Here is a 15,706-nt window from a genome sequence, read left to right on the forward strand (position 1 = left end):
TGTTGGAATGGAGACACAGTGAAGATAACAGAAGCCGGGGAAGACCACAGACGACATATGGAGAAAAGAGCATAACTGGATGTAACTTGGGCAAAATAGAATATATTGAAGACATATGAAGGAAGCTTATGTCCAACAGTGGACGCGAAAAGCTGGATTATATTGCCGATTTTAAATCTTTAACAACAAAAAGCATATTTGAAATTAAAATGTAACATCTTCCTTATAGATTAGACCAAATAAAAAATGCGCCGTTGTGCAACATATTCGTTCAACAATTAATACTGGGAAAGCAGAAAAAGTAAAACAAGAAATTACCAATATTCATTTTAAAGTAAATAAGAAGTCTTTGTATAACTAGTGAGGCGATAAGTTGTTCCTCTCCCGATTGTCTTCCTCTTTGATTTTTTTTATTGTAAATCATTCTTAGATCAGACTTTTTTAAGCATATTTCGTTATTTTCTGATATTTATTGCTTTTTGTTACTACAAAATAGTTGCTCTATATTCTTTATACGAACTCACGATCGACATATGGTTCCTTTATTAATTTTTTTGTACTATTCGATTTTTAATTATATATAATTAGAAAGACAAAAACATTAAAATAAACTATAATTTTCAACATTAATTATACGGAAACTGCGCAATATCAATAAATTTAATGACTATTTTCTAAGACAACACCAAATTTTATTAAGAATATGTTCAATTTGTTGTTGCATAATACCTACCAATCCTATTATAAATGTTCCGTTCATAGATTAAAAAAATGTATATATTTTGCGTAAAAGTTTGTACCTCCCACAATTGATACAGTAAAATTCGATTGATTTTTTTAAAGGCGAAAGCTCTGGAATGTGTGGAATATCACCAATAGCTCGAGAACATTTTTGTTGGTCTTTGCTAACATCATGTTAAACTTATTAACTAACTGGTGTTTGAACTGACTCACTAAATCCTAATAAAACAATTAAAAGGAAAGTAAAATCACTTCAACCTCCGTCCAAGAAACACTATTATTTTTGGAAGGAGTATCTGGGAGTTATAATAGATAGAAAACTTACTTATATTGTTCACTTTGTAAATACCTCAGCAAGGCTCTTTCGACGTGTCGTAGGCTTTTTGCGACGAATTGCTAAAAGTGCAAAAAATCGCTTTTAACAGAGAACGAAATCGGCACACGTTTTATATTGATAGTTCAAAGACGCGAAAGGAAGTAGGAATAGGGATAACTGGTCCTTACATCTCACTGGTCTATACTACAAACAGAGAGTGAGATGGGAATAAAAGAATTGTTACTACTAAGCTTTCTAATAGCTTTGGTAAAGAAGGAGCAACTCTTTTATCTGATGAGAATTATTCTGCAGTGAACCAAAATCCCACGTATGATGTGGAAGACAATGTGTCCAAAACAAGGGAAAGGAACATAGTGTAGCCTCTTGGAGCTTTAGAAGACCAAACAGAATAATCACTATTCTTACTAGAGATTGCTTACTCATGGTACAAGATCCCACTGCAAGATCACTACGTTCATAACGTAGTTCATCAACTCACTCACATTTTTACATACATTTAAAATTAGGAGAATACATCGATAATAATTTGCCAGTTAAAAAGTGACTGCAAATATTTTTAACTCAATTAAGAGTAATTCATATATGCATGTTTTTTTATATCAAATTAAAGCTAATGTTTTTCTTAATATGATGATATAAGGTTGCCCGAGAAAAAATGGTGGCAAATTAGAGTTGCCAGCTCTAATTTGCCACCATTAAAACGACACTGGTTTGACAAGTGACAATATGTATATTATTACAGTAGGCGCCAGTTACGAAGAACCAGCGCAAATCCTTATTTTCGTACCGATTCGATCCGAGCGCTTTATCTACATGTTTATCCACGCTGTCAGTACTTAGCGGAGCGTTAACTATTTAGTGCCGTTAATAATATCAAAAGCATAATCACGCCACTGTCCACCTCTTCGGATACAGTCGGCACACGCCACATATGGGAGGTTGAATCTTCCTATGTGCCGTTTACTATAAATATATATATTTATTGACGAATGCTTTAAAAATTCACACAACTGACACTTCAAACCAGTAACGATGAGCACTAGCCACTTTTTATTTTATCTTCGATATCTTGCGTTTTTACAGCTGGAAACCTTAATTTTCGATCATTTTTTCTCAGGCAAACTTATGTCATTATATTAGGAAAAAAATTGAGTTTAATCTGATGTAAAAAACATGCATATACGTCATGAGCAGCGTATTTTATTAAGAAAAAAATAAATGAACGAAATAAAATTTTTGTCAAAAATGAATTACTATTAATTGAATTAAAAATATTTTCGTACAAATGTGAGTTTGATTTACTGCGTTATGAACGTAATGATCCTGTAGTGGGATCTTAGGCTATCAGATATGTCTGTAAAAGCACCAAAGTGGACAGAGCAACATATAGATTCTACAAAAATTAAGAAGAAATAATACATAAATATTGTCTGCAATTGTAAGACCATTATTTAGGAACTTTATATCTGAAACAGGTCTTTTTAAACCTTACCAAGCAAAAAATACCATTCTAGCTTAGAGAGATTAGCCTAGATCTATTGGGTTGCAGGATGTCATGTAAACAAGCTGCTGAAATGCTTCTTGGTCGGTGTTAATATAATGATAATCAAAATGAAGTAATTAAACCTAAATACAAGATAGTAATAAAAAAATGATGAATATATTCTGTATTATAATTAACAAACTTTGAAAATCACTAAAGTCATTAATCAAAATTTTTAAAGAAAAAATTAAGATTTTTTAAATTTGAAAAAACTTACTTAAATGTATGGTGTTATTATAAAAATTCAGTAATAAGCAGACATAGTCATCATATTTTTGTTTATAATAGTTAATGGTCCTGATAAAACTTGGTAAATTATTTCAATCTTCTTTGTCTTCACTGGGAGCGTATTATCACCATCCATTCTTCTACGTTCAAAGTTGAACATCCACTAATTTCTTCTAGATCTGTTGGTTTTCAACCTCCTACAGCCAGTGTATACAGTGTATACCAATGTATATTATTTCCGCTCTGCATATTCCCTGCTTCATCAGGGATCTGGTAAAGATAATGATCCCCGTCCATTTTGTCATGGTAATCAGCGGTTCCCTTCTTAGCCAAGGAAGTTAATTTGGCCCATGCCACAAAACCACTTTCGATTTCAGCATGAAGAAGAACAAACCGAGGACCTCTTTGGGTTGAAGGTTTCAGTCCAGTAGAGAGCCCTTTTATGAAGGCATCTCGCGGATTCTTGATCGTTGTGTCCCTCCATTCCTATTTGACTGAAACACGTTCCATCTTTATCCCCTTTTACCCTATTTAAAACTATGTCATTTAGTAGCCTACGAAATGTGGTTTTTGAAAAAGCTAGTAAGTCCTCATCATCCTTCACTCTATTCATTATACTGTCGACAGTTGGTGGTATGTTAAAAGAAATCATGGACAATTTTCCTTATTTGAGATTTCAGTCTCCGTCATAAGTATTCTCACGTAAATTGCACTGCAAACTGTTTTTCTTCCTTTTTTGTATCGGTTTCAGTTCGTCTTGTTGGGCCTCTTCGCGGAGGTTTATTGTCATAAATTTTGCAAACACTCACACCGCACATTTTCGAAACTTTTTCCACAGTACCTAATAGTCAAGCTGTCACCATTTTTTAAGTTCAGATAATAGTTCAATACATTTAACACCACACGTTTTACTTGCACACTAAGAGTCATACCCTGTTTGAAACTCACGATAGATACTGGCAACGGCTCCATGATGTAGGTACTTTCATCCGCTTGCGAAAATGAAATAGAACTGAGCTTTCATAGTTTTTGCCAACAAGTTTTTGGTCTAATTACCAGTAACCAAATCGATAAAGAGACATGTTGGCTTTGCGTGGATAATAAAAATTAAAACTGATTCGTTTCTCCTAATGACTTTTGAATAATCTTTATTTCCCAAAGAATGTGTTTACAATGGAAGCTGCTATTGAAAATTGATAAATATAGATAAGCTATCGACAAGGAGTTTTTGATATATTTTACTTTTTTTTATAGTATTTTTCTTCATGTTATTGTTTAGTTCGAGAATGTAACTTACTTATTTATACATCGATGATTGAATCATGCTTTAGTTGAAACAATAATAATAGTCTTTTATACAACCGTAGGCAATTTTTTCTTCTTTTCAATTTTTCTTTTGCTTATGGGCTCTGCTATAAGAATGATCCAAAGATCCACGACAACATTTCCTCTAATTCTGAGTAAAACGGCCTCGTTTATTTTGTGTTTCTCAAACACTGTCTATTATTTATTGCGTTACAATATATAAATCTTCTTTACCACGCGGAAGTAAGATAGATTCCAGGGGTAACGTCTTAAAAAGAGTTTTTCAGTTATGAGCAGAACTTTTGATGTATTTGACAGATAATTCGGAATATGAAGATCAATTTTCAAATTTCCATTAGCTTCTCAGGCTAGCTTTTCTTGCCGATTTATTCAATGACACTATTTAGGTCTGCTACAGATAAAATAAAAATCATGCGATTGGTTGCCAATGTTCTAGGAGGTTGAGACATTTAAAGAAGAATCTGCACTTGGATTAAAACAAAAAATGAATTCTCGTCATATTTTATTGTTGCCGTATTTTTAATCGCACAGGAAAAGCTAAGTTCTTATTAGTTAGATGTTCACAGATATTTGTTATTTCTATTTAATTTTAATTTAATTTTTTCTCGTACTATAAAATATTTTAAACGTTGTCCGGAAATTCCAATAATAAAAGTTTCTGCCAATAAATGGTCGCCACTTTTTTGTAATAATAATATAGGGTATAGTATAATGTAACATTTTCGAGAGTCTTAAGTTACTAACAGAAATGGACACAAACAGCATTTGCGCAGCCGATACTTGTCCAGGTAACTTGGCAAACGCATCGGCGTCCCTACTTTTTGCTCTGCTCAATACTCTCACTGCTGCTAAATGTTCTCTGGCATCGCTCGATGATTATCCTAAAGACTATGGATCATTGTTGAAAGATGGAGATGAGTTTGACTTTATTGTCGTCGGGTCGGGATCCGGTGGATCCGTCGTCGCTAACCAGTTAAGCCAAAATCCGGATTGGAGGGTTCTTGTTTTGGAAGCTGGTGGAATTCCTTCTTCTAACAGTGATGTAAGTAGAGCAAATTTTATTTATAGCATTTATTTACTGTTTTCAATACAATTATAAAAGAAACTACTATGTCTTTGAATCACATTCGATAATTATCGAATTAGGGCAGGAGCACAAATATTTGAAGACTTTCGGGATTTGGAAACATGGATGGATATAGCGTACAACATCTGCAAATGATAAAATTGTTTTATTAAAATAGGTGTTTTGTTCAGGCAACGTTTCGTGCACTTCGTCAATTTTACGGTCAATATACCGCAGAGTTGGGTGACTTGACTACAATTTCGACATTAATTCAGTAATACCTGACATGCTGCTAAATATATCACAAAACAAAAAGTATTTTGTTATGCCACTTTTAGCAAAGAATAGAACCTATATAAATTTTTTTTGAAATATATTAGTTCATCATTGTAAAATACTTTAGAAATAATTTTGAAGTTTGAGCATTTACCTAATAGATGGCAACAGCAGTTCCAAAAATAATTGCTTGCTCTGTCAAGTCACCCCAACAATTTCAAGTCAGCCAACTCTACATTCGCAGTGTGCTATAAAAATTTGAGTCCTCTAGTTCAGTAAACACTTAACACTCATATGGGGACGAAACAACAAAAAAGATGCCGACAGTATCGTCGCTGTCCATGGAAATGTGCAGGAGAATCCAAGGCAGTTGATTTCACGTTACTCACTGTCGATGTTTTACAAGTCATTATCGTCAGTTGCGAGCGCTATAGGTGGATATTTACCAACTTATTTTGACATAAATTGATTGATATGGACAACTTTTTCCGTCTACGAAGACGTGACTAACAAATTAGATAGCATTCTCAAATTAAATGGAAAGACAATATCTACTAATCATCGAAACTTTCATCTTTGTCCAATTTGCCAAAGATAACATTCCAAACCAACAACACTGAATTTAAGACCGACAGTCTATGTATGTACCATGGTGCAAACCATGGGATTGCAATCCAGCAGCATTTTCAGTCCAGCTGAATTTTTTTAAGACTGGTCTCAGTTCAGCTGGATCCAGCAAAATGTGGAATCAAAATAAAAATACGATTTTATTGTTTTTTTTCAGCTTTTTAGTACAAACTAATTAAATAAAGACTCAAAATGAAAATTATCTTAGGTGTATATAATCAAATCAGGATATATAATCAGTTTCAATTCGCAATCAATCTTACCTCATTTTAAATTAAAATGTCTATAGCAAATGCTACAACTATCATGAGAAAAAAAAACTCGTCCTCAGTAAGCCGTGGAAGTGAAACATACGGCTTTGCTTGTGTCGGTTAAGAATAAGGAACCAAGACCTAAGAAAAAGAACAGGTTGGTATTACTGATGTCGTCAAATGTATAGCCAAGCTGAAATGGAAGTTGGCAGGTCACATAGCGAGACTAAAAGACTCAAGATGGACCAGAAAACTAATTTACTGCCGCCCAAGAGAAAACAAACCCAGCAGAGGACGACCACAAACACGCTGGTTGTACCGTAAAAAGTACCGTAAAGAGAACCGTAAAAAGTGGCGAAAAATGGGAGAGACCTATGTTCAGCAGTGGACAGAAGAGGTTGCATGATGATGATGATGAAATTAGATCCAAATGAACTTAACCTGTTGTAAGAGTGGTTCATTTGAAGTAAATTTGCTTGATGGCAATTTTGAGCTGACACAAGTTAATTATACTGTTTTTCTTCAATAGCTCACTGATGACGAGTTTGTTTTGGATTTAATGATAAAAATCAGCCTGTATTCTAAATTTCTAAACCACAGAAACATGAATTATTTAGTTTTTTAGAAGTGAGACCTTAAAAAACATATTTCATCTATCGTCTTATCGCCTAACCTACTTTGCACAGAACTGCACATATAGCCAGTTGCGGAGAAAGCTCTTTCGGCTTTACTTATGAGGTTATTTTCTCTTCGGTAACTCTAGATCATTTGCAAAATATTATAACAAGAGATTCATAATGAAAATTTCTGTATGCAAGCACCTCGGGCCAAAGGTACAAGATGTTTACTTTTTTGATAAATTATTGTTTCATATTGTGAGCTTAGAAATCGATATGGAAATTTTTTGTCTACGTAAATCATTAGAATATTTACATTAGTCCATTTTGAATTTACGTTTAGTGAGTCTCTTTTAAGCTACCATTAAATCATTTACTCCAGGACATTCGACTGTGTATTATTTCACATTGTCGAACGAGAAGTTCGGACATAGAGCATTCGAATTATACAATATTATAAAAAAAACATTTTCAGAAGACTTTTTAAAATATTGTAGAAGAAAATATAATGTAGAAGATTTTCTGTCGGGAAAATATAATTATTGAATAAGAGTCTTATATCGCCGAATGCCGAAGTAGCCAAACCAGCGCGTTTTAGATTTGAACCAGAACATTTGGAAATGATATCAATAAAAGATATTAAGAATAAATCTTAATAAAACTATAGAAGATTCAAAAAAATATGCAAGTCAAAAAAAATTATTAGTAAGATGTTTAGATTTGAAGTTTATTCTGCAATTATATTCACAGCCTGTTGCATTCTGTCTCTGACAGTTTTGTTAAATGTGCCGTGGGCTAAGATGACCAGGTCATCCACATAGGTTAGGACATAATGCTTGTCGTTGCTGAGTGTAGCTAACGGTCCATCGATGACAAGATTCCACAAGAGAGAAGATAAAACTCCCTCATGAGGACAGTTTCCACTAACGCTAAGTATATCATACGGCTACTCAGCTTTCATTCTATCCACCTGAAACTTGTTTCGTCTATTCCTTTTAGACGAATCGCATTTGTGCTTCCTAGGTGTTATAGAATGCTCTATATCGAGAAATGCACGTAACACCTCTTGGCAATCTAGAATCCAGACCGTTTCTGTAGTCTGCTCGATACGTACACTGCCTGATACATTGGACCTTCAACCAATACATCATCTTTAACATGCCTATCGAGGGGTTTTTCTAAAGTCTTCAGTACGATTGATATTAGACTTATCGATCTCAGAGGCTTAGCTTATCTCCTTAGATATATGAGAACAAGATCACATTTTGCTGAATTGTTTTATTCCACTAAACCATCGTAGCATAAGTAACTGGATGTCTGTCAATCTTCAAATCAATCAAAGCGTCCAAAAGCTTAGGTTAATAACAAAAGCAAATGGTATAAAATGCTACCCCTGTAAAAAAAACAGCTTTTACTTGTAGGTTGTCTAGGTTCCAATTCAAGAAGGATTTTTAATGTTAACTATATATATATATATATATATATATATATATATATATATATATATATATACAGAGCTTGATCATCAACAAAAGGAAAATAAACAATATAATTCGTAATGACATTTCGCTCCTATATAACTCTGAAGCACATTACGCAACCATTTTATTTTTGTTTTAGATCCCAGCTCTCCTGTTTACTGTACAACTATCAGAAGAAGATTGGCAATATAAAACACAACCGACCAAAGGTCCCAAAGGCTCTTGTTTAGGCCTTATCAATAAACAATGCAACTGGCCCAGAGGAAAAATGTTGGGTGGAAGCAGTGCCATGAACGCCATGATTTACATCAAGGGGAACAAGAATGATTACGACCAGTGGGCTCAGCTGGGAAATCCCGGCTGGGACTGGGAAAGTGTCAAGGACTATTTCACGGAACTGGAAAATGTACAGCCGCCTGAAGATAAGGTTACTCCATTGGGTACGAAGGGGTTGCTGCCAATTACGAAAGTACGGCACAGTAGGTAGATTTATATTTGTTTATATTATATATATATATATATATATATATATATATATATATATATATATATATAGCTTCATATATATAGCTATATATAAGTTTACGCTTCAGCAAAACTTTGTTATCGCTATGCTGACTTGCAAGGCCATATATGTGGCGCAACAGTACATAAACACAAACAACAGTTTTGGCGAATTCCAAAGACTTCCAATAACATGGAAAACGGTGTCGAAGAAGAATACAAAAATAAATCAGGTAACAAGACTGACGAGCTGGACTCCACCTACCGATACACTTCTTCGTAGGGCGCCTGTCCGTTCTGAACGTTAGCGATCATTCTGGCTATGATGACTTTGTTGGTTGCTATACGGATTAGATGTGTTAAGGTCTTTCTATACCATGCTCTCAAGGTAGCAAGCCTAGATATTCTTCTTCGTCCTGGGGCTCTTTTTCCTTCAATTTTACCTTGCAAAATGCATTGGAGTATCTCGTATCTGCATTGATTTCTCATTATAGATCCCAGGTACTGCAGCTTACGGCCCTCTACGATGTTGACCAAATCCGTGGTTGCGTTTATCCTCCGCAGTACTTCTTCATTCGTGACTTTGTCTGTCCATGGTATCTTCAGGATCCTTCTGTATAACCATAGCTCAAAAGTCTGAAGTTTTGATAGAGTTTCCGCCTTCAATGTTCACGTTTCTACTCCGTACAGAAGCACTGAGTACACGTAACATTTAAGGAGTCTTATTTTTGTTTCTAGGGTGAGGTCATGGCTATTGAACACAGAGCTCATAGTCAAGAATATTAATATATCGATACACCTATAGAGCCAATTACAAGAAGACTGTGTCAATAAATTTGCTGTACTTTAAGATGTGAGTTTATACACATAAACCAGGATATGGTGTCTGCTGTTACTCAGTGTAGCTATCAGCTCATCCTATCAGCTCATCAATGCTACATTTTGTTTCGCACATTATTTTTAGTCATATCGCCCTTATGATTGCTTCGTAGGAAGGTTCGTGTTGTCGAATGGTCCCTTTACATCGAACCCTATCTAAAATGTACCCAACATCGCATCTTACTTTCCCAGAATGTACTTCTCTCTGTACTTGTTTCCATAGGAAATCTTGCAATATATGGATATTGTCTCTAATGTATCTAACTTTCAATCCACATACCATCTCTAATATGCTCTTATATTAATCTTTTATATTATTTTAGATAGTCCACTTAGAAAATCAATGAACCAAGGCTTCAATGAACTAGGAGTTCCGTTTCTTAATGAGCAAAATCCCGAAAATCCAATAGGCGCAGTCGATACTCCAATCTGCGTTCATAATGGTATTCGAGCAAACACTGGCAGGAAAATCCTAGGTGCTGTTAAAGACAGAAAGAATCTTTTTATTAGTATACATTCCATGGTGCACAAAGTAATAATTGATACAGAAACGAAAGCAGCTACTGGAGTAGAAGTTAAAATCGGCGATAGACTTTTACACTTACGAGCGAAGAAAGAAGTTATCGTCTCAGCTGGAGGAATAAACTCACCCCAATTATTAATGCTATCTGGTATTGGTCCAAAACAACATTTGAATGATCTAGGAATAGAAACAATAAAAGATTTACCTGTAGGAAAGAACCTTCAAGATCACTTAATGTTCATAGCGTATGATGTCAAATTTGATGTTAATGCCATTGTACCCATCGATTTTATCGATGCAATATACGAATATTTCAGACATAAAACTGGACCTTTGAGCAATACTGGCCTCACTAACTACTTGAATTTTGTCAATCCACGAAATGACTCAATTTGGCCAAGTATCTCTTACCATAATCTCCTATTATATCCCAATGATGAAATGACTTTTTTTATGGCATACAGAACGCATAACGTTCCAGACGAGTTAATTAAAGAAAAAATTAAGGCTTGCAGGGATAAACCTTGTTTGTCGCATATGTCTGTGTTATTAAATCCACTGTCGAGGGGTGAGCTCCTTTTAAACACTACAAATGTGTACGACCATCCTCTTCTTTATAGTGGATATTTCACTGATGAAGGTGATGAGGATATGCAAGTTATGATAGATTCTATCAGGTAAGTCTTAAAAACTGTAATTTTATTAAGACCCATTAGCACTAGTAGATAATAGTAATATCTCTGATTAAGAGTTCTAGCATAGATTTAAAAACGAGAATACTAATTCGATTATGTACTTAATGTGGCAGCCGTAGCTCAGTGGCTATGTTACTGGCTTAGCAAGCTGAAGGGCTCGGGTTCGAATTCTAGCACCCGACATAATTTTCAATTTTCAATTTAACTGAGCTGCCACCGTTCTTCGGAGGGCACGTAAAGCCGTCGGTCTCGGCTACTAAAATAGTCAGTCGTTAAGTCATGTTAAGGGCGCTTGCTCGACCTGAAAACCCTAACACTAGACCTTAGCCAGAAGGTTACACAAACTTTACTTTTTTATGTACTTACTTTGCTTTATAGCTATCATTTCAGTATGTTTTACTGTTTTATCATTACTGTTTTAAAAAACCGTCTCAAAGAAAAGTTGTTTTTCTGCTAGCGCTATTTAACCTTTGTGTCTATACCCAGGTACCTGGGTATCCTTCGTAATTGTTTTATCTGAATCATTGACGATAGTATAAATATTTTTATTCGAGCTTCTAGTTATTCCTAAAATTATTTAGAACGAAGAGATTTATAATAAAAACCAAAGAAAAAAATGCATATAATATATTAAAATTACCTGTCAAAGTGTTTACACCATTACGTCCACACCCGTGGCACCCGGGTAACACTAATGTTTAGTAAATTATGAAGCTCTGTCTAGTTTTTTTTATAATAAAAGTGATATGGAAACGTAAATAAAAGTTACATTTTAAACACATTGTCCACACTTACTTATATTTACTGAGTGTTCGTTACATAGTGAACGATTACAAACATTACATGATTTTCTTAGCCGCTTTTTCGCTAAAGACATACAAATGTAGCAGTTTCCAACAATTTTGAGGCGTCCAGTGGAATCTCGAAGTGGTAATGACTCTGCAGTATTACTTGAATCTGTAGGTAGAGGTTTTCCTAACATACACTCAATTCCTGACCTTGATGAAAAATTTCGGTATACATTTGGTACTTTAGATCTAGCAGAAATTGCAGGCATCACTAGTTGTTTCCCTAAGTCTTGTAGAAAAATTCTACGCTTACTGGTATCAGTAGAACTCTGTGGATTATTCTCTGTATAAATTATATAGGTTGCTAGGCAAGCTATGTCTAGGATATTGTAAAAGAAGGCTACTGGCCAACGCAAAGTTCTGCGTTTAGTGGAATAATGAGAAACCATTTTGTCCATGCCTCCTTTAGTTGTATTATAGAACTGAATTATTTCAGGTTTATTTTTTGGGCCGCTTACATTATCGTTGTCATGCATTGTTGACAGCAAGATAACGCTTTTTTTCTTTTTTGGTACATATGAACAAATAGTAACACGATCTGCACTGAATCCGTGTAATGACGATTCTGGCTCACGCTCTGGCGAAGGCAGCATTTCTTGTGGAATATATGGTTTGTTTCTTTTCAAAGTACCAACTAATGAAAAATTTCAAGACAACAGGTGACGGGCTAGTGGAAGAGTTGTGAAAAAATTATCCATTGTTATGTTTCGTCCAGAATTTTTGTATGGTAACACAAATCTTTTACTATGCGTTCACCTTGATTAGTTTCACGTCCAGTCGAATTTTTTCCAGTATAAATTTGTCCAGTAAGTGGATACGAATTATTGGCGTCACAAACCCACCAAACCTTGATGCCATACTTGGCAGGTTTTGCTGGCATATATTGCGTGAAACGTGTCCTACCTCTAAAAGAAAATAACTGTTCATCCACAGTAAGAGAATCCGACGGTACATAGTTACGACGTAAATTATCATTGAGAAGATGGAATATATCTGTAATAGCTGCAGCTTTATCATTTTGCAAACGTTCTGCACGTGTTTTGTCATTGTCAAACCGTAAGAATCTGCTGATGCTCCAAAAGCGATTTATGCCCATACTTGCTCGGTGCAACTGCTGTAATAAGAATACCTAAGTATGCATCAAATTCTTCTGTTGTGAGTGACTTCCAAACATTTCGAGGTTTGTCGGGGTTTTCAACATTATACTTTTCACAAACGCTATTAGCTTTTCGATTGGTTTCGCGTATAATTATGTCACATTACGTCACTGAAAACACATTTGAATGTATCTCTAATCGAAAGAGTTTTAGTAGAACGTACTGGGCCCGTTTTTTCACGCAAAAGGTTATGTTTCAGTGTTGGACTTGCAGTAAACGGTTTTCGTTGCCAAATCGTTTTATCTTTTGCAACCAGAACATCACTTTGGGAAGAACTTTCTTGAAAATCGTCAAAATCTTCATCACTACTATCGTCGCCGTCGGTATCGATTTCAATCTTATTATTGATATCAGTAAAAACGTCCTCTACGTCAGAAGCTTCATCTCCATCCGGTTTGCTTTGCGAAACATAGTCCTCATCTGATTCCTGGTTTTCGATATTTTTATCTACTTCCTTATCTATATCGTCTATAAATTGTTGCAAGTACTTCTGTTGCTTTTCATACGTCATTCTAAAATTGAATGATCTATGTATAAAACAGTGTAAAAATAAACAGTAATAACTTACCTTCTAAATTCGCTAGCACTCACTTCTCTTCTTGCCATTATTACAAGTAATTACAACATAAAACACGCATATAGTCACAAAAATATTAAAAACTTGTAAGCACAGTTAAATAAACACTGATAGCAAACAAAGAAAAATCCCAATTGTCTGATATTCTCGGAATGTACAAGCGAAGTTTACCGAAACAATGCCGGGTACCTGGGTAGCACGGGTATAGACTCCCGTATCAGGTACTTGGGTATTGACATAACGGTTAATCACTTAAACGCTTACCTTGTAAGCGAAAATTTCGAAGAAAATTGACAATGGCCCTCGATGGGCCCTCTGTTATTCTCAAAATTGTTTTCTAGATTGTTTGCAATCACCTGACTGTTGTTCCTAATATAATTTATAATCAGTTTGTTCGGCTGTTTTATCAACAGCGACTGTAGTTAGTTGAAATATCGGCACCACAAATTTTTTTTACAGAATTTACTGCATTTCTGAGGCAACTTTCTCCGAGCAAATTCCAAAGAAATCGCTGGTATAAAGCATTCAAAAGCTGTTTTTAACCATTGAAAACTAGTACCTAGAAAATCTCATACTAGCAATTATTCCAAAAAGGGGGTTTTCGCTACCTAATAGAAATTTCCCCTGATCCCTGATAGGTGAGGCAGTGATAGTTTGAAAGTAGTCACGTAGTCAGTGTCACATTGTATCCCAGCTTAGCTGGTCGCGTCTTGGTTAGAGTTTTCAACCCTCGCGTATTGAGTATACCTAGTTATATAGCTCATAGTTTAAAGGCTACATGCTTTATGAACACTCATAATTAATCAAGTATATTAATACTGAAGAAAACATCCTTGGCTTAGGTAACAATTTTATTAGTAACATATTTGAACTGTAACAGTGCTCTCGTGTGGTGTTTGGACAGTGTTCGGCGGTTAAGATATAAATACTTTGCGCTAAAACTTTGGCTAGGTCTTAACTTAGTTGTAGTAACAAAGGTAATCATTAAATTACGTATTGTTTAATGTTTGTGTTCTTATTTCTCACGTTAGTGGGTGGTCCTTCGAATTGGAATTAATTACATTAGTAGGCTATAAATAGTAGTAGAATCACCATTCTAATTTGTGAAAGAAATGTTCCGTTTATTTCTACCAGTTTACCCTTTCATTTCCATCGCCCAGTCCAAAACCTCCAATAATGTTACTTTGTTTGCCTTTTCCTATCTTAGCATTAAGTTAACCCATCAGAATGGGTAGATCTCTTGTCTTAAGTTGGTCAACAACAGTTTTTTCATCTGCATACAACCTTTTAAGTTCTTCTAGTTCACTTTCCCCTATCGGCACATCCACTTGTATTAAATTTATCTCTGGGTTTCGCGTATTTTAACGTATATTAACATATATAAATTTATTAAATTATTAATATTTGATTTAAATGTTGATTTTTTTCTTACAGATTTTCAGATAAGTTATTTTTTGAGACCGAAGCTCTAAAGGTGCACAATCCGGAACTGATACGACCAATAGCTCCAGCTTGCGATATATTCGAGTACAAATCAGACGATTACTGGAAATGCATTTTAAGGCACTTTAGCATCACTATTTACCATCCTACCAGTACGTGTGCGATGGGGCCTAATGAAAAAACAGCTGTAGTAGACCCAAGATTGCGAGTTCATGGAATTAAGAATTTGAGAGTGGTAGATGCGAGTATTATGCCACGCGTTGTTAGTGGGAATACGCATGGGCCGACTATGATGATTGGGTTTAAGGCTGCTATTATGATAAAAGAAGACTGGGCGTCATAGAATTTTTAATCGTGTGTAATTTATGATAAACTGTTAATGCTTTTATTAATAATAGTTTTCTAGTAAACAGGTATCGTTGTACTTCATAGATTTAACAGGGATTCTAATAATATGTGGTCGGAGTTATTGACTCTTCTTACTACTTTCTAAATAATCAAAGTCTATCATCATTCTACAATCTAATTCATGTTTTCGTCTTGAAAAACATATTGTGGGAGATGTAACAGTTTTTAATAAATTCAAT

At 34.8% G+C, this 15,706-nt stretch overlaps 1 protein-coding gene across 1 annotated transcript; it reads left to right on the forward strand.

Moving 5' to 3' along the window:
• Positions 1 to 4,887: 4,887 nt before the first annotated feature.
• On the forward strand, positions 4,888 to 15,531 carry LOC140435230 (glucose dehydrogenase [FAD, quinone]-like). Its single transcript, XM_072524028.1, has 4 exons — positions 4,888 to 5,217; positions 8,633 to 8,972; positions 10,200 to 11,076; positions 15,111 to 15,531. Exons 1-4 carry the CDS (start codon positions 4,924 to 4,926, stop codon positions 15,460 to 15,462), a joined length of 1,863 nt encoding a protein of 620 aa, XP_072380129.1. The 5' UTR covers positions 4,888 to 4,923; the 3' UTR covers positions 15,463 to 15,531.
• The last annotated feature ends 175 nt before the right edge of the window (positions 15,532 to 15,706 follow it).

The sequence above is a fragment of the Diabrotica undecimpunctata genome, chromosome 2 (genome assembly GCF_040954645.1).
Source record: "Diabrotica undecimpunctata isolate CICGRU chromosome 2, icDiaUnde3, whole genome shotgun sequence".
NCBI lineage: Eukaryota > Metazoa > Arthropoda > Insecta > Coleoptera > Chrysomelidae > Diabrotica > Diabrotica undecimpunctata.